The sequence below is a fragment of the Carettochelys insculpta genome, chromosome 22 (genome assembly GCF_033958435.1).
Source record: "Carettochelys insculpta isolate YL-2023 chromosome 22, ASM3395843v1, whole genome shotgun sequence".
NCBI classification, from domain to species: Eukaryota; Metazoa; Chordata; order Testudines; family Carettochelyidae; genus Carettochelys; species Carettochelys insculpta.
The window spans coordinates 11,902,738-11,921,466 of NC_134158.1; the positions used below are offsets into that span (position 1 = coordinate 11,902,738).

At 63.5% G+C, this 18,729-nt stretch overlaps 1 protein-coding gene across 5 annotated transcripts in view; it reads right to left on the reverse strand.

The window, feature by feature from the left end:
* ATP2B3 (ATPase plasma membrane Ca2+ transporting 3) overlaps positions 1 to 18,729 on the reverse strand; it is a 67,558-nt gene that overhangs the window by 25,802 nt on the left and 23,027 nt on the right. For 4 of the 5 annotated variants that reach the window (XM_075016683.1, XM_075016681.1, XM_075016680.1 and 1 more), the window contains exons 6-14: positions 16,286 to 16,327; positions 15,694 to 15,858; positions 15,003 to 15,217; positions 13,169 to 13,411; positions 9,133 to 9,374; positions 8,672 to 8,906; positions 8,040 to 8,219; positions 7,425 to 7,512; positions 7,214 to 7,320 (exon numbers count right to left, since the gene is read on the reverse strand). In XM_075016683.1, coding sequence (XP_074872784.1) covers positions 7,214 to 7,320; positions 7,425 to 7,512; positions 8,040 to 8,219; positions 8,672 to 8,906; positions 9,133 to 9,374; positions 13,169 to 13,411; positions 15,003 to 15,217; positions 15,694 to 15,858; positions 16,286 to 16,327 — 1,517 coding nt within the window. The remainder of the gene's footprint in view (positions 1 to 7,213; positions 7,321 to 7,424; positions 7,513 to 8,039; positions 8,220 to 8,671; positions 8,907 to 9,132; positions 9,375 to 13,168; positions 13,412 to 15,002; positions 15,218 to 15,693; positions 15,859 to 16,285; positions 16,328 to 18,729) is intronic. The other variant, XM_075016682.1, reaches the window with a different exon arrangement.

Sequence of the window (18,729 nt, forward strand, 5' to 3'; positions counted from 1 at the left end):
CAAGCTGGTAAATGTGCTGCTCTCCTGGGAGGGGGCAGAGCAGGCAGCTGAGGGGACGCTGCCCTGCCTGACGCTGGTGATGGTGGAGGTGACCAGGGTCTGGCACTGCTCTGAGGGAGCACTGGAGGGGAAACAGTTTGATGAAAGGAGCCTCTGGCTCTCTTAGCTTCAACTGTCAGTGGCCAGCGACGGTAAGTGCAGCGCGCCTGCCAGGCATGGGCAACGCCCACAGAGCACATCTCCGAGGCGTAGTCGGCAGCCACGTGAGAGGAAAAACCTGCTGTGCTCTGGAAAGACCGAGACGGACCAGGGCTCGCTCTGAGCACTGCTGTCCTTGGCAACCCTGCTGGAGACTGGCTCCAGCCTGGTAAAAGAGGCTGGTGAGAGCTGTAAAGTACGTGCAGCAGCCAATGCTTTCCGCCGGAGAGAAAACAGAGAACGGGTGGGACTGTGGGGACCAGTGTGAAGCAGGGCCCAGGGGCTCATGGGAGTCCAGCCCCCTGCCCCTTTGACGTGAAGGCGGGACATGGGCAAGCCCAGCAGTGAACTCTGGGAAATCCCCCTTCCGGGACAGGTGAGACACAGCCCAGAGGGGCCCACTCAGTGGGGGATGGGGAGTTCTTGGGGCACCCACGCAGCAGGGTGTGGAGGTGGGGAGTTCTTGGGGTGCCCACACAGTGGGGTGGGGAGTTCTTGGGGTTCCCACGTAGCGGGGGTGGGGAGGGTGGGAGTTCTTGGGGCTCCCACACAGCAGGGTGGGAAGGGGCGGAGTTCTCAGGGTGCCCACACAGAGCCTGTTCTGCATTTACACCAGAGCCTGTGCATGGCCCAAAGGAGGTGCCCATGGAGGGCATGGTGCAGCGGGGATGGGAGGGCTGGTGGGAGACCTGGGGGGCTAGGGACTTTCTGGAGGCTCGGCTAACTAATCAAAGCAAGCAGCAGTGTGATAACTAACACTGCCTGGCAAGAGAGAGAGAGAGAGAGAGAGAGAGAGAGGGTGTGTGTGTGTGTGTGCAGAGCCTAACTGCTTTTCTCCTGCCTGCTCAGCCATCGCTGTGTCACCGCCTCCCTGGGGCAGACCCCGAGGGCATCTCCGAAGCCTACTGCTGCCATGGAGAACGGCCGGAGAGGCAGCACATGCTGGTTTGCAGCACCAGTGGAAAGGGGTGGAAGAAGCAGCTCTCCCAGCCGTCATACATGTTCCGTAAGGCAGCAGCGTCGGGCTGGTGAACAGGTCGACTGCTAAGGTGTGTGCCCCGGGGCTGGGGGCCTGGGTGCAAGAGCAGGAGAGAGTTAGCTTTCTTGTGCTCCCGGCCAGAGTTCTCTGCACTTGGAAGAAGGGAGGAGAATGCGATTGAAAAGCGGAATTGCCCTACAGCTGCACACTCCCTTGGTGGTCAGGCATCCAGGCAAGGGCAGGGCTCTAGCAGCCTGCTCTCCAACCCAAAAGGGGGAAGCTTAATGTAAAGGTGGTGTGCCCCCGGCCACGGAGAGACTGAGCCCAGCATAACGGGCCTTCAGGGTGCGGGGCAAATAACTGTTGTGAAGAGGCTGGGAAATGTTCAAGCATAAATGACCTTTGAAGAAGGTCCCCCCCCGAGAGGAGATCGGGCAATGGATGGTGTAAGACGTGTTACACCTATTGAACAAACCCTGCAATATTTGAACAGAGCCCTTGGCCCTACGAATTCGGACCTGGAGGACAACTGGCTAAACAGGCATTGGCTCACAAACCTAGCTGCAGTCTGGCTCTCGTGGGAGGCCTGTGACGAGGTGTTCCAAGGGAATGAAAACTCTGATTTAGCTCAGGAGAGGGAGCAGGAGGCATGGGGGTGGCTGAGAAAGCCCCTTCCTTGCTAACCTGGCAATGGGGCAAAGTCTGTGTCCGTGGGCCAGGCCAGGCCAGCGAGGAAAGCAGGATCAGGCCCAGACCAGCTACAAGAAACAGAAATTGGCCGAAGGCCAGGACAGGGGCAGAGTGGCAGGAGGAAGAGACACAGTGAGCCCCCGGCATGGGCGATACCTGCCCCTGGACTGATGCTTGCAAGGGTAATGTCGGCGGAAGGGGTCATGGGGGGATAAGGGAGCGATTCAGGGAAAGTTAATTTTGCAGTTGCCGGAGGGAACTGTGCTCTTCAACTCTGTCAAAGTGTCGGAGAAAGGAACGCTTGGTTTCCCTGCAGCTGTTCCAAAGGGAAAATGGCCATTTTCCGGGGGCGGGCCTGTTTGCCGGACAGGCAGCGAGATCGTCGAATTTAAATCTGCAACATTTGGTCAAAGTTGCCAAAAGAAGTTAAGGGGCTTCTGTTAGAACATAACTGCCCCAATGTATAAAAGGGAATGTCTCCAATGGACAGCGGCTCACAAGCAGGTAACACAGTGCAAGAGATGTTAATGGACAGAAAATGCATGGACACGCGTATGTGTGTACACACCCAGACACACTCACAGATACTGTGCTTTTTTGGGCCTGTACTTGTCAGCACTGAGTGCTGCAACTCAGCAGCCCCAGCTGCAGGATTGGCAGGGGCTGGGGAGCTGACTGAGCACTGAAAGCGCGAGTTATGTAAGCAATGAATCGGTCTCACTGGGTCTGGAATAATGCCACTTCACTCCCTGTTGGAAAACTGACAAGAAGAGGCTTTCTGCCCGACACGGGCACCTGGTGCTGCTCGACATGTAGCTTTTAACCCCAGTGGTGTGCAGCTCTGGAGGACGCTCTCCCACCGCTAGCAGCGCATTGGCTCGTGTGTGTCACCCAAGGCACACCGTACTGCCATACGCTTGTCGTTGCCTTGTGGAAGGTGTTGGATGTGTGTTGCACAAGGAGAATGACCGGTTGTGGAGTTACAGCCTGTGATGGGGTTCTGGGGTCCCCCAAGCTCTGCACCCTGTCCGCAGGCAGGAGAGTCTCTCACTCAGCAGGAGAACAGCGGGTTTATTATCCGACAGGACACAGCATCGTAGAGAGGAGTCAGTACAGCAGGCAGAGACAGCCAGTCCCATCCATGTTGAGGAGAGGAGGCCCCGAGGGGCCCCCAGAGCTGGGGCCTGGCCCCCTCCTTTGCCTCGCTCTCCGTCAGCCCAGACTCACTGCTTCCAACTCCCAGTTCCAATTCAAACCCCTCAGGCTCCACCTCCTCCTTTGTCTGCAGTACAAAGGTGTTACCTGGTTGTCAGGGTTACCCTCAGCAGGAGCCCCACACCCTCTGTGAGCCACTCACACACACACAGGTATCCCCCACTCCATCACACAGCCACAAGCCCACATTGCATTGCACAGCAGCTGTACAAAGTGTGACCCACGCAAGAACTGTTGTGAGGGGTTGCACGGGGGAGGACAACGCAGTATAACGCTCTCCTGCAGCTGCAGCTAACGTAGGAAGGACAAGGCCCTCATCGTTTGCCTGTCTGACATGGAACTCAGATTGTGAGAAGTGTTTGTCCGAACTCACTGCATGTTCTGTCTGATGCTGCTCGTCTGTGCTAAGGAAAGGCCCCTGCTGTGTGCGTGAGGAACCAGGACATCCCCAGACGTCCCAAGGACGGACCAGACCAGGCCAGGCCCCGGGATGGCTGTGTACCTGTTACCCTGCAAGAAGGGGGACAGTGCTCACTCTGTGGGGGACTGGGCCAGGACCCGGGATGGCTGTGTACCTGTTACCCTGCAAGAAGGGGGACAGAGCTGACTCTGTGGGGGACTGGGCCAGGCCCCGTGATGGCTGTGTACCCGTTACCCCGCGAGAAGGGGGACAGTGCTGACTCTGTGGGGGACTGGGCCAGGCCCCGTGATGGCTGTGTACCTGTTACCCCGCGAGAAGGGGGACAGTGCTGACTCTGTGGGGGACTGGGCCAGGCCCCGGGATGGCTGTGTACCCGTTACCCCGCGAGAAGGGGGACAGTGCTGACTCTGTGGGGGACTGGGCCAGGCCCCGGGATGGCTGTGTACCCATTACCCCGCGAGAAGGGGGACAGAGCTGACTGTGCGGGGACCGGGCCAGGCCCCGGGATGGCTGTGTACGTGTTACCCCGCGAGAAGAGGGACAGTGCTGACTCTGTGGGGGAATGGGCCAGGCCCCGGGATGGCTGTGTACCCGTTACCCCACGAGAAGGGGGACAGAGCCGACTCTGTGGGGGACTGGGCCAGGCCCTGGGATGGCTGTGTACCTGTTACCCCGCGAGAAGAGGGACAGTGCTGACTCTGTGGGGGACTGGGCCAGGCCCCGGGATGGCTGTGTACCCGTTACCCCACGAGAAGCGGGACAGAGCCGACTCTGTGGGGGACTGGGCCAGGCCCCGGGATGGCTGTGTACCCGTTACCCCGTGAGAAGGGGGACAGTGCTGACTCTGTGGGGACTGGGCCAGGCCCCGGGATGGCTGTGTACCCGTTACCCCACGAGAAGGGGAACAGAGCCGACTCTGTGGGGGACTGGGCCAGGCCCCGGGATGGCTGTGTACCTGTTACCCCGCGAGAAGGGGGACAGAGCCGACTCTGTGGGGACCGGGCCAGGCCCCGTGATGGCTGTGTACCTGTTACCCCGCGAGAAGGGGGACAGTGCTGACTCTGTGGGGGACTGGGCCAGGCCCCGGGATGGCTGTGTACCGGTTACCCCGCAAGAAGGGGGACAGAGCCGACTGTGCGGGGACCGGGCCAGGCCCCGTGATGGCTGTGTACCTGTTACCCCGCGAGAAGGGGGACAGAGCCGACTCTGTGGGGGACTGGGCCAGGCCCTGGGATGGCTGTGTACCTGTTACCCCGCGAGAAGGGGGACAGAGCCGACTCTGTGGGGACTGGGCCAGGCCCCGGGATGGCTGTGTACCTGTTACCCCGCGAGAAGGGGGACAGAGCCGACTCTGTGGGGGACTGGGCCAGGCCCTGGGATGGCTGTGTACCCGTTACCCCGTGAGAAGGGGGACAGAGCCGACTCTGTGGGGGACTGGGCCAGGCCCTGGGATGGCTGTGTACCCGTTACCCCGCGAGAAGGGGGACAGAGCCGACTCTGTGGGGGACTGGGCCAGGCCCCGGGATGGCTGTGTACCCGTTACCCCACGAGAAGGGGGACAGAGCCGACTCTGTGGGGGACTGGGCCAGGCCCCGGGATGGCTGTGTACCCGTTACCCCGCGAGAAGGGGGACAGAGCCGACTCTGTGGGGACCGGGCCAGGCCCTGGGATGGCTGTGTACCCGTTACCCTGCGAGAAGGGGGACAGAGCCGACTCTGTGGGGGACTGGGCCAGGCCCCGTGATGGCTGTGTACCCGTTACCCCATGAGAAGGGGGACACTGCGGACTCTGTGGGGACCGGGCCAGGCCCCAGGATGGCTGTGTACCCGTTACCCCGCGAGAAGGGGGACAGAGCCGACTCTGTGGGGACCGGGCCAGGCCCCAGGATGGCTGTGTACCTGTTACCCCACGAGAAGGGGGACAGAGCTGACTCTGTGGGGGACTGGGCCAGGGCCCGGGATGGCTGTGTACCCGTTACCCCATGAGAAGGGGGACACTGCGGACTCTGTGGGGACCGGGCCAGGCCCCGGGATGGCTGTGTACCCGTTACCCCGTGAGAAGGGGGACAGTGCTGACTCTGTGGGGGACTGGGCCAGGGCCCGGGATGGCTGTGTACCCGTTACCCCATGAGAAGGGGGACACTGCGGACTCTGTGGGGACCGGGCCAGGCCCCGGGATGGCTGTGTACCCGTTACCCCGTGAGAAGGGGGATGCTGCGGACTCTATGGGGACTGGGCCAGGCCCCGGGATGGCTGTGTACCTGTTACCCCGCGAGAAGGGGGATGCTGCGGACTCTATGGGGACTGGGCCAGGACCCGGGATGGCTGTGTACCTGTTACCCCGCGAGAAGGGGGATGCTGCGGACTCTATGGGGACTGGGCCAGGACCCGGGATGACTGTGTACCCGTTACCCCGCGAGAAGGGGGACAGAGCCGCCTCTGTGGGGACTGGGCCAGGCCCCGGGATGGCTGTGTACCCGTTACCCCGCGAGAAGGGGGACAGTGTTGACTCTGTGGGGGACTGGGCCAGGCCCCGGGATGGCTGTGTACCCGTTACCCCGCGAGAAGGGGGACAGAGCCGACTCTGCCGGGGACCGGGCCAGGCCCTGGGATGGCTGTGTACCCGTTACCCCGCGAGAAGGGGGACAGAGCCGCCTCTGCGGGGGACTGGGCCAGGCCCCGGGATGGCTGTGTACCCGTTACCCCGCGAGAAGGGGGACAGAGCCGCCTCTGTGGGGACTGGGCCAGGCCCTGGGATGGCTGTGTACCCGTTACCCCGCGAGAAGCGTGTGCGTCTCTGTAAGAGTGGTTCCTAGACAATAAGTGCATCCCTGCCGTACTCTCTCCAACAGCTGCGTCGCCTTCTGCTCTCAGGAAGAGCTTGAGCTCTTCGTAGCAGCACAGCAAGTGGCGCAGATGCTCTGTGGGTTCAGTGGGACTGGAGGAGACCTCCGGCTGGGCGGGGGCTCTGTGGGCTCCAGGGGCCCAGGCAGCTCAGAGGAGCTGGCTGACGGGATAAGGGCATCTCTGGGGTGCTGGCTGAGGGGATAAGGGGGTATCTGGGGGCGCTGAGGGGCTCGGGGGGCTGGCTGAGGGGATAAGAGGGTGCTCTGGGGGGCTGGGGGTCTCTGGGGTGCTGGATGAGGTGTTTGGGGTGCTGGCTGAGGGGCTAAGGGGGGCTCTGAGGGGTTCAGGGGTTCTGGGGGGGGCTGAATGAAGGGAAAAAGGGGGCTCCAAGGGGCTGGGGGGTGCTGGGAGGGCTGGCTGAGGGGATAAGGGGGGCTCTGAGGGGTTCAGGGGCTCTGGGGGGCTGGTTGAAGGGAAAAGGGGGGCTCCGAGGGGCTGGGGGGTGTTGGGGGGCTGGCTGAAGGGATAAGCGGGCGCTCTGGGGGGCTGGCTGAGAGGCTCGGAGGGCTGGCTGAGGGGATAAGAGGGTGCTCTGGGGCCTGGGGGCCTCTGGGGTGCTGGCTGAGGGGTTCAGGGTGCTGGCTGAGGGGATAAGGGGGCTCTGAGGGGTTCAGGGGCTCTGAGGGGCTGGCTGAGGGGATAAGATGGTGCTCTGAGGGGTTGGGGGACTCAGGGGGGCTGGTTGAGGGGATAATGGGGTCTCTGGGGGGCCGAGGGGCTCTGGGGTGCTGGCTGAGGGGTTCAGGGCACTGGCTGAGGGGATAAGGGGGTCTCTGGGGGGTAAGGGGGATCACAGCCTCTCACCATAGCAAAGCCAACGTCAGCCTTCTTGAGAGCTGGACCGTCATTGGTGCCGTCGCCCGTCACTGCCACGACCTGGCGCTGCTCCCCCACCGTGCTGTCAATGATGCCTGCCAGGGGAGGGGGGCTGAGCCAGGGGGGCTGAACCCCTGCCCCCCGGCTCCCCAACTCGCCATGCTCTGCGCCCCGCCCGCCACGCCGGGCCTGGCCCTACCTTTCACCAGGGTGTGCTTGTCGGTGGGGGACGACCGCGCCAGCACGCGCAGCTTGGGCCAGATCTTATCCAGACGCTCCTGCTCGATCTGAGGTGGGGGAGACACAGCTGCAGACAGTGGCTCACAGTGGGGCACCCCTCAGGCTCATACCCCAGGCCACTGCCCCCCGCAACGGCAACTAGAGCCACGCTTCAGCGGCAGGGCCGTTATCCCCAGGGCCGGCGGCAGCGGCAGGGCCGTTATCCCCAGGGCCGGCAGCGGCGGCAGCGCCGTTATCCCCAGGGCCGGCGGCGGCGGCAGGGCCATTATCCCCAGGGCCGGCGGCAGCGGCAAGGCCGTTATCCCCAGGGCCGGCGGCGGCGGCAGCGCCGTTATCCCCAGGGCCGGCGGCGGCGGCAGAGCCGTTATCCCCAGGGCCGGCGCCGGCGGCAGGGGCGTTATCCCCAGGGCTGGCGGCGGCGGTAGGGCCGTTATCCCCAGGGCTGGCGGCGGCGGCAGCGCCGTTATCCCCAGGGCCGGCGCTGGCGGCAGGGCCGTTATCCCCAGGGCCGGCGGCGGCAGCAGGGCCGTTATCCCCAGGGCTGGCGGCGGCGGTAGGGCCGTTATCCCTGTACCTCTCCCTTCTCGTTGCGGATGCGCCGGTTGAAGTCCTTCCCTTCCAGGCACAGGAAGTCGTCTCCGGGCTGGAGGATGCCACACTTGGTGGCAATGGCACGCGCTGTGCTGATGTTGTCTCCGGTCACCATGCGGACGGTGATCCCGGCCTGCTGGCATTTGCGGATGGCCTCTGGGACCTGTGGGGGAGGGGCAGGGATAGGGGACAGCCCAGGGCTCCTGCCCCTCTGCTTTCCTGCTGCCCGAACCCGTCAGTTCAGTCCTGGGGAGAGGGGCTCCGAGGGGTCCCCGAGTCAGGCCCTGGACCCCATTCCTGCCCTGCAGCCACAGCAGGCTGCTCCACACCCCAACCCTTCCAATTCAATGCGGCCAGGCCCCTCCTGCCTCCTTTGTCCAGTGTCCCCAGGGCTCCCTGGTCACCTCGGTCCCAAAGATCATGCAGGGCCCTTGCCTACATGCCAGGTGCCATTCCACCCATGTGCTCATCTCCACGTGTGAACTCAGCCCATGCCTAGGGAAACTGAGGCACGTGAGTGCAGTTACTGAGGACAATAGGAAACACACGCAAGCTCGCTGGGGACTCACATCCACACATGCCCCCAGCCCCTGGTACCCCGTGGGCCGATGGTACCTCAGGCCGGACAGGATCTTCAATGCCCACCACGGCGATGCAGGTGAGGTCGCCCACAACCTCGGCCTCGTTGTCCCAGTCGGGCTCCGGGCCGGTAGTGAAGTCCCGGAAGGCCAGGCAGATAGTGCGCAGCCCCTCGCACGCCATGGGCTCGATCACCTTCCGCACCATCTCCTCCCGGTCCCGTGGGCGGAAACCATGCAGCTCCCCACTGCCACTCAGGATCTCAGAGCACCTGCCAGGGCAGAAGCCTGGTTTGGGTTGGGCACTGGGCATCCCTCCTTCACCCAGGGCTGGGATGAGTCCAGCTCTGGGGAGGGGCTGGCTACCTGGGACTCCTTGCCCGATGCCGGGATGCATCTACTTCTGGGGTGAGGCAGGGGCCAGTTATCTAAGACCCCTCACCTCGTGCTGGGATGCATCCAGCTCTGGGGAGGGGCATGGAAGTGGGTGGGACTCACTTTTTGAGGAGGATCTCAGAGGCGCCCTTGCTGAAGAGGCGGAAGCCGCCCTGGGGCAGGCGGATGACGGTGCTCATGGACTTGCGGACCGAGTTGAAGGTGTAGACCTTGTAGAGCTTCTCCTCAGGCAGCTGGTCACGCACAGGCTGGTAGTCACAGCGTAGGTCAAGTAGGAAGCCCAGCAGGGCACATTCTGTCTTGTTGCCCACCTGACGGGGCAGGCCCCCATCCTTCTCGGGAGGCTGTGGGGTGATAGATATCAAGGCTGTGGCTCCCCCTTCAGCTCTCAGCTGTAGCCTGTGGTTCAACTCATGCCTCCTTCCCCACTCCAGGCTCCAGCTCTAGCACATCTCTGCTCTGTCCCTCCCCCCGACTTCACAACTTTCCCCTGACCTGCCCCTCATTCTGCTGTGTTCAGGTGTCAGGGGCTGTAGGGGAGCAGAGGGAGACAAGAGCAGGAGACTCAGGGTGTAGCAGAGTGAGAACTGGATGGGAGGTTCAGGGGCAGGAGATTCAGGAGATGGGGGATGGAGGTGAGAGTTTGTAGACAAGAGGGAGGGACAGAAGTGAGGATTCAGAGTGGGAGGTTTAGGAGTGGAGGTGAGGATTCAAGACTGGAAGGAAAGGAGGGACAGAGGTGAGGGGTCAGAGGGTGGATGGTTGGGAGATGGGCAGGAGGTTGGGGGAGGTGAGGGTTTGGGGGGTGGGTTCTTTGGAGGTGGGCAGGAGGTTCGCGGAGGTGAGGTTTCGGGGGTGAGTGGTTCAGAGGTGGGCAGGAGGTTCGGGGAGGTGAGGGTTCGGGCATGGGTGGTTCGGAGGTGGGTGGGAGGTTCCGGGAGGTGAGACATTACCAGGCTGGTGGTTCGGAGGTTCGGGGAGGTTCGGGTTCAGGCGGTGGGTGGTTCAGAGGTGGGCAGTAGGTTCAGAGAGGTGAGGGTTTGGGCTTGGGTGGTTTGGAGGTGGGCGGGAGGTTCGCAGAGGGGAGGGTTCAGGGGGTGGGTGGCTCGGAGGTGGACAGGAGGTTCGCGGAGGTTAGGGTTCGAGCATGGGTGATTTGGAGGTGGGCAGGAGGTTCGCGGAGGTGAGATTTCAGGGGGTGGGTGGTTCAGAGGTGAGCGGGAGGTTCGGAGAGGTGAGGGTTCAAGGGGTGGGTGGTTTGGAGGTGGGCGGGAGGTTCAGGGGGTGAGTGGTTCATAGTTGGGTGGGAGGTTTGGGGAGGTGAGTGTTCGGGGGGTGGGTGGCTCAGAGGTGAGCAGGAGGATGGGGGAGGTGAGGGTTCAGGGGGTGAGTGGTTCAGAGGTGGGCAGGAGGTTTGGGGAGGTGACGGTTCAGGCATGGGTGGTTCAGAGGTGGGTGGGGAAGTTTGGGGAGGTGAGAGTTCGGGAGTGGGTGGTTCCGAGGTGAGCAGGAGGTTGGGGGAGGTGAGGGTTCAGGGGGTGGGTGGTTTGGAGGTGGGCAGAAGGTTGGGGGAGATGAGGGTTCGGGCTTGGGTGGTTCAGAGGTGGGCGGGAGGTTCGCAGAGGTGAGGGATTGTGGGTGGGTGGCTCGGAGGTGGACGGGAGGTTTGGGGAGGTGAGGGTTCAGGGGGTGAGTGGTTTGGAGGTGGGCAGGAGGTTCAGGGAAGTGAGGGTTCAGGGGGTGGGTGGCTCGGAGGTGGACAGGAGGTTTGGGGAGGTGAGGGTTCAGGGGGTGGGTGGTTTGGAGGTGGGCAGAAGGTTGGGAGAGATGAGGGTTTGGGCTTGGGTGGTTCAGAGGTGGGCGGGAGGTTCGCAGAGGTGAGGGATCAGGGGGTGGGTGGTTCGGAGGTGGGTGGGAGGTTGGGAGAGATGAGGGTTCGGGCTTGGGTGGTTTGGAGGTGGGTGGGAGGTTCGCAGAGGGGAGGGTTCAGGGGGTGGGTGGTTCAGAGGTGGGTGGGAGGTTTGGGGAGGTGAGGGTTCAGGGGGTGGGTGGTTTGGAGGTGGGCAGAAGGTTGGGAGAGATGAGGGTTCGGGCTTGGGTGGTTCAGAGGTGGGCGGGAGGTTCGCAGAGGTGAGGGATCAGGGGGTGGGTGGTTCGGAGGTGGGTGGGAGGTTTGGGGAGGTGAGGGTTCAGGGGGTGGGTGGTTTGGAGGTGGGCAGGAGGTTCGGGGAAGTGAGGGTTCAGGGGGTGGGTGGCTCGGAGGTGGGTGGGAGGTTTGCGGAGGTTAGGGTTCGAGCATGGGTGATTCGGAAGTGGGCAGGAGGTTCGCGGAGGTGAGATTTCAGGGGGTGGGTGGTTCAGAGGTGAGCGGGAGGTTCGGAGAGGTGAGGGTTCAAGGGGTGGGTGGTTCGGAGGTGGGCGGGAGGTTCAGGGGGTGAGTGGTTCATAGTTGGATGGGAGGTTTGGGGAGGTGAGTGTTCGGGGGGTGGGTGGCTCAGAGGTGAGCAGGAGGATGGGGGAGGTGAGGGTTCAGGCGGTGGGTGGTTCAGAGATGAGCAGGAGGTTTGGGGAGGTGGGGATTCGGGCATGGGTGGTTTGGAGGTGGATGGGAGGTTCGCAGAGGGGAGGGTTCAGGCATGGGTGGTTCAGAGGTGGGGGGAGGTTTGGGGAGCTGAGAGTTCGGGGGTGGGTGGTTCAGAGGTGAGCAGGAGGTTGGGGGAGATGAGGGTTCGGGCTTGGGTGGTTCAGAGGTGGGCGGGAGGTTCGCAGAGGTGAGGGATCAGGGGGTGGGTGGTTCGGAGGTGGGTGGGAGGTTTGGGGAGGTGAGGGTTCAGGGGGTGGGTGGTTTGGAGGTGGGCAGGAGGTTCGGGGAAGTGAGGGTTCAGGGGGTGGGTGGTTCATAGTTGGGTGGGAGGTTTGGGGAGGTGAGGGTTGGGGGGTGGGTGGCTCAGAGGTGAGCAGGAGGATGGGGGAGGTGAAGGTTCAGGGGGTGGATGGTTCAGAGATGAGCAGGAGGTTTGGGGAGGTGGGGATTCAGGCATGGGTGATTCAGAGGTGAGCAGGAGTTTGGGGGAGGTTCAGGTTCGGGCTTGGGTGGTCCGGAGGTGGGCAGGAGGCTGGGGGACGTGAGAGATCACAGGGTTGGTGGTTCGGAGGTTCGGGGAAGTTCGGGTTTGGGGTTGGGTTGTCCGGAGGAGGGCAGGATGTTCAGGTTCGGGGATGGGTCCAGAGGTGGGTGGGAGGTTTGGGGAAGTGAAAGGTCCCAGGGCTGGGGGTTCAGGGAGGTGAGGGTTTGGGAGGTGGGTGGTCCGGAGGTGGGCAGGAGGTTGGGGGAGGTGAGAGGTCACAGGGCTGGTGGTTCGGAGGTTCGGAGAGGTTCAGGTTCGGGGTTGGGTGGTCCAGAGGAGGGCAGGATGTTTGGGTTCGGGGATGGGTCCGGAGGTTTGGGGAGGTGAGTGTTCGGGGGGTGGGTGGTCCGGAGGTGGGCAGGAGGTTGGGGGAGGTGAGAGGTCACAGGGTTGGTGGTTCGGAGGTTCGGGGAAGTTCGGGTTTGGGGTTGGGTTGTCCGGAGGAGGGCAGGATGTTCAGGTTCGGGGATGGGTCCAGAGGTGGGTGGGAGGTTTGGGGAAGTGAAAGGTCCCAGGGCTGGGGGTTCAGGGAGGTGAGGGTTCGGGGGGTGGGTGGTCCGGAGGTGGGCAGGAGGTTGGGGGAGGTGAGAGGTCACAGGGCTGGTGGTTCGGAGGTTCGGAGAGGTTCAGATTCGGGGTTGGGTGGTCCAGAGGAGGGCAGGATGTTTGGGTTCGAGGATGGGTCTGGAGGTTCGGGGAGGTGAGGGTTCGGGGAGTGGGTGGTCCGGAGGTGGGCAGGACGTTGGGGGAGGTGAGAGGTCACCGGGCTGGTGGTTCAGAGAAGTTCAGGTTTGGGGTTGGGTGGTCCGGAGGTGGGCAGGAGGTTGGGGGAGGTGAGAGGTCACAGGGCTGGTGGTTCGGAGGTTCGGAGAGGTTCAGGTTCGGGGTTGGGTGGTCCGGAGGTGGGCGGGAGGTTCGGGGAGGTGAGAGGTCCCAGGGCTGATGGTTCGGAGGTCAGCAGTTTGGGCAGATGAGGGTTCGGGGACTCCAGGTGCAGGCGCCCCACTCACTAGTATCTTGGTGGTGTAGGCACTGTTGATGGCAATGGCGTGCACCAGCAGGTCGAGGGTCCGAGGTGCCAAGCTGCTGGGGGTGGGCACGCTGCGGTAGTGGGTGTCGCCTACGTAGGCCTGCACCACTGTCATGCGGTTGGTGGTGAGGGTACCCGTCTTGTCGGAGCAGATGGCTGTGGCGTTGCCCATGGTCTCGCAGGCGTCCAGGTGCCGCACCAGGTTATTGTCCTTCATCATTTTCTGAGTGGCAGAGGGGACCAAGCCCAGTCGGTGTCATATCAGAGCTCCCAGGCCAGGAGCTGGCCAGTGGCTGCGGGGCTCTCTGGAGGGCTCTGCGCACCTTAGGGTTGGGGCAGCTTTCAGCTGGGGCCACTCGCCCAGCACATAGTCACCCCACACTGATGCCCCAGGGCTGGGACAGACCCATTTGTTCATGGGGGGTGGGGGCTCCAAGACACACTGGGTGCCACAACCACTGGGTCTCTGAGACAGACCTGGGGACACACCCATGGGGGTCAGAGCCAGACCTGGGGGTGCGCCCACGGGGGTCAGAGCCAGACCTGGGGACACGCCCACGGGGGTCAGAGCCAGACCTGGGGACACGCCCGTGGGGGTCAGAGCCAGACCTGGGGACACACCCACGGGGGTCAGAGCTACACCTGGGGACACGCCCACGGGGGTCAGAGCCAGACCTGGGGGTGCGCCCACAGGGGGTCTGAGCCAGACCTGGGGATGCGCCACAGGGGGTCTGAGCCACACCTGGGGACGCGCCCACGGGGGAGGTCTGAGCCACACCTGGGGACACGCCCACAGGGGGTCTAAGCCAGACCTGGGGATACACCCACGGGGGTCTGAGCCAGACCTGGGGACACGCCCATGGGGGTCTGAGCCAGACCTGGGGACACGCCCACGGGGGGTGTCTGAGCCAGACCTGGGGATACACCCACAGGGGGTCTAAGCCAGACCTGCGGATACACCCATGGGGGTCTGAGCCAGACCTGGGGACACGCCCGTGGGGGTCTGAGCTACACCTGGGGACACGCCCACGGGGGTCTGAGCCAGACCTGGGGACACGCCCGTGGGGGTTTGAGCTACACCTGGGGACACGCCCACGGGGGTCTGAGCCAGACCTGGGGACACGCCCGTGGGGGTTTGAGCTACACCTGGGGACACGCCCACGGGGGTCTGAGCCAGACCTGGGGACATGCCCGTGGGGGTTTGAGCTACACCTGGGGACACGCCCACGGGGGTCTGAGCCAGACCTGGGGACACGCCCGTGGGGGTTTGAGCTACACCTGGGGACACGCCCACGGGGGTCTGAGCCAGACCTGGGGACATGCCCACGGGGGTCTGAGCCAGACCTGGGGATACACCCACAGGGGGTCTAAGCCAGACCTGCGGATACACCCATGGGGGTCTGAGCCAGACCTGGGGACACGCCCACGGGGGTCTGAGCCAGACCTGGGGACACGCCCGTGGGGGTCTGAGCTACACCTGGGGACACGCCCACGGGGGTCTGAGCCAGACCTGGGGACACGCCCGTGGGGGTCTGAGCCAGACCTGGGGACATGCCCGTGGGGGTCTGAGCTACACCTGGGGACACGCCCACGGGGGTCTGAGCCAGACCTGGGGACACGCCCGCCTGGGGACACGCCAACGGGGGTGCGAGACTCGGTACCAGAGAACAGGGTGTTGACGGCTGGGCGAGCCATACCCAGGATGAATCCCATGGGGGCGAGGGCGAAGGAAGAGCCCACCCCGGACGGAGCCCAGCAGCTCTGGCAGCAGGGCCATGGCAGCCTGGCTTGCCCAGAGCCCGCCTGCCCCTTACCTTGACAGAGTAGGCCAGGGAGATGGTGACGGCCAGGGGCAGCCCCTCTGGCACGGCCACCACCAGCACGGTGACGCCGATGATGAAGAACTTGACGAAGTACTGGACGTAGACGGGCGCGCACTCGGCCAGCCAGGCCCGCCCATCCAGCACGAACGTGTGGACGACGAAGTAGAGCACCAGGATGATGACGGTGATGGCCGACATCACCAGACCTGCCAGGGTGGCGGGGGTTAGGCTGAGAATAGCCAGCCCCAGATCACAGCTGTTGCCCCCAAAGGGGGCAGATCCCTGCCCCATTCCCTGCCTTGGGGGCCAGGTGCCAGCACCCCCTGGAGGAGACAGCCCCTGCCCCATTCCCTGCCGTGGGGCAGGTGGGAGCCAGTGCCCCCGGGAGGGAACAGCTCCTGCCCCATTCCCTGCTGTGGGGCAGGTGGGAGCCAGTGCCCCCGGGAGGGAACAGCCCCTGCCCCATTCCCTGCCGTGGGGCAGGTGGGAGCCAGTGCCCCCGGGAGGGAACAGCCCCTGCCCCATTCCCTGCCATGGGGCAGGTGGGTGCTGGTGTCCTCTGGAGGAGACAGGCCCTACCCCATTCCCTGCTGTGGGGCAGGTGGGAGCCAGTGCCCCTGGGAGGGGACAGCCCCTGCCCCCTTCCCTGCCGTGGGGCAGGTGGAGGAGGAGGACTCAGCACCTGCTTTGCCGATCTGCACCGCCAGCTTGGTGAGCTTGCCCTGCAAGACGGATTTCTCCTTCTTAGGGGTGCCGCCTCTTTTCTTCTCCCGATCCTCCAGCTCCCCGCCCTCGGCGCTCTTCAGCGGCTGCATCTCCATGGCCACCGCCCCATCCTGCTTCTTGGCTGTGCCCAGATGCGCCGGACACAGAAAATGCCCACACAAGCGGGACAGGGCCGGGGTTAACCATGTGCTGGCCCTAGAGCACACCCCTTCCACAGGTGGAGAGAACCCAGGAGTCTGGGCTTCCAAACACCCCAAACTAACCCACCAGCCCCCACTGCCCTCCCAGGACTAGGAGAGAACCCAGGAGTCCTGCTCCCAGCCCCCTGCTCTAATCACCAGCCCCCACTGGCCTCCCAGAGCTGAGAGAGAACCCAGGAGTCCTGCTCCCAGCCCCCTGCTCTAATCACCAGCCCCCACTGGCCTCCCAGAGCTGAGAGAGAACCCAGGAGTCCTGCCATTCCCCCCAGCTGTAACCACTGGACCCCAAATGTGCAGAGCATCTCAGTTCCCATCCCCCAGGCCCTAGCTGGGCCACCCCTCCTTTACCTTTGTTCTGAATATTCTCCACTACACCGTCCTGCAGCTTCCCTACAACAGAAGAGGGACGACGGAGACAGGACCTGAGCCCAGACAGACGGACAGGACGACACAGGCAATGGAGCAGCACAGACACCGGCCTTCCCAGCACTGCCTCGGAGGCACACCAGGGCTGGGCTGCCCCGGCTGGCAGAGTCGAGCCCTGCACGGTGTGTCCGCCTGTCCAACCATGCTCCATGCAGGCGCGCCAGACCCCCAGCCTGCAGCTAGGCACGTCCCACCCACAGGCTCTGCACCCCGGGATGGGCGGAGAGTGACAGGAAGATGCAGATGTGAAGGGGGAAGAGGATGGGCCCCCAGGAAGGTGGCAGGTCAGTGGGGGCCCATGTGTGGGGAGAGACTGACTCGGAGTTAATAAGACTGCAGGAGAGAGGAGTTTACCGCCAGTTTAGCAATGGCGTAAGAATGAGAAGGCTCGGCAGAAGTGTGAACTCCACTGCAATCAGGAGTGACTCTGGATTGACTCCATGGGAGCTGAGCTCAGAACCCGTTCCTCCTCCAACACCAGTTTGGTCACAGAGGAGCTGAGCTAAACCAGCACTGCTCTCGTTCCCACCCCAGGGTCAGGCGTTCCCACCCCAGGTTGGGCGTCAGGCGTTCCCACCCCAGGTTGGGCGTCAGGCGTTCCCACCCCAGGTTGGGCGTCAGGCGTTCCCACCCCAGGTTGGGCGTCAGGCGTTCCCACCCCAGGTTGGGCGTTAGGCGTTCCCACCCCAGGTTGGGCGTTGGGCGTTCCCACCCCAAGTCGGGCGTTGGGCGTTCCCACCCCAGGTTGGGCGTTGGGCGTTCCCACCCCAAGTCGGGCGATCCGACCCCAGGTCCCTATGACTGGAGAACTATTATGAGGGATGGGTCAGGGGCAGGGCAGTTGAACAACGAGCTGGGGATGAGTAGAGTGACCCTAGCTCAAATATGGGCAGGGAGATATGACGTGAGGGAGGGTGGGGCCGACCTGCCCTTAATTCTGCAGGGCCCTCAGCTGGCTCCCTCTGTTGTGGCCAGAAAGCAGGTGCGTTCTTGCTCTCTGGCTGGCAGCTGCTCCTCTGCGCCAGCAAGGGGCTGATTACGGGACAATTAGGCTCCTTCTAAAAATAAATTGGGACACGTTCCTGGCACCCAAAATACAGGGCTGTCCCACCCAAAATGGGGCAGATGGGTGCCCGTGGTGAGGGTGTTGAGCCAAACGGAGGGAGAGCTAGTGTGAGGGGTGACCGCAGGTCACAGCAGTTGAAGAATGAGTTGGTGGAGAGGGTGCTGTGTAAATACACACACAGCGTGAGTCAGTTCCCAGTGGCGTTGGCGATGGAGAATGAGCACAGCAGCACTGGTGCAGGGTCTCCAGGGGCAGAGGACGAATCCTGGGCACAGGGCTGACACCGATCAAGACTGACTCTGTGGCTGCTGGGCCAAAGCCAACGGAGAACATGCCCACTGGTGACAGCAGGACAGCCCAGATGCAGGGCGAGCTGGCCAGCGACAGTGTTGGGTCAGTGCCCAAGAGCGTTGCATCCCAAGGGCTGGGCACACAGTGCCCTCCAGTGAGCAGAAGACGAGGGTGTGGCCATGCAAACGTAGGGTGGGGGGGTGTCAGGCAGGAGTAGGACTGCCCTGGAGGTGGGAGTCAGACTGCGAGAGCTCTTCTTAGCAGACTCTTGTTTCACGAGGCTGCAGGAGTTTGGAGTCGGGTTGGAGTCTGGATTTAACTTCTATCAGGGCACCCAGAAATGGCCACACTGAGCCTAAGACCAAGCCCGTTGAATGAAAATGGCCTGTGTGATGGAGTGGGGGATACCTGTGCGTGTGTGGGGCTCACAGAAGGTGGGGGGCTCCTGCTGAGGGTAACCCTGACGAACAGGTAACACCTTTGTACTGCAGACAAAGGAGGAGGTGGAGCCTGAGGGGTTTGAATTGGAACTGGGAGTTGGAAGCAGTTAGTCTGGGCTGGGAGAGAGAGAGAGACAAAGGAGGGGGCAAGGCCCCAGCTCTGGGGGCCCCATGGGGCCTCCTCTCCCCAACATGGATTGGACTGGCTGTCTCTGCCAGCTGCACTGACTCCTCTGTACGATGCTGTGTCCTGTCGGCTAATAAACCTGCTGTTTTACTGCTGAGTGAGAGACTCTCCTGCCTGCGGACAGGTGCAGAGCTTGGGGGACCCCAGAACCCCATCACATTGGTGTCAGAAGTGGGATGTTCTGCACCCCGAGGATGGAGCATCTAGTAGTAAGTGACGGGTGCCACGGAAGAAGAAGAGGGGCCTGTGAGACCCAGGTGTGCTGACGGGCAGTGAGGTGCAGTTTCCCAAGGCGGAGGGGCCTGCGGCCGAACCCAAGCAACTGCGGTCGTGGTCCTCGAGAGGGGGTGTCACACCTGAGGAGGGGTTACTCCTGGGAATC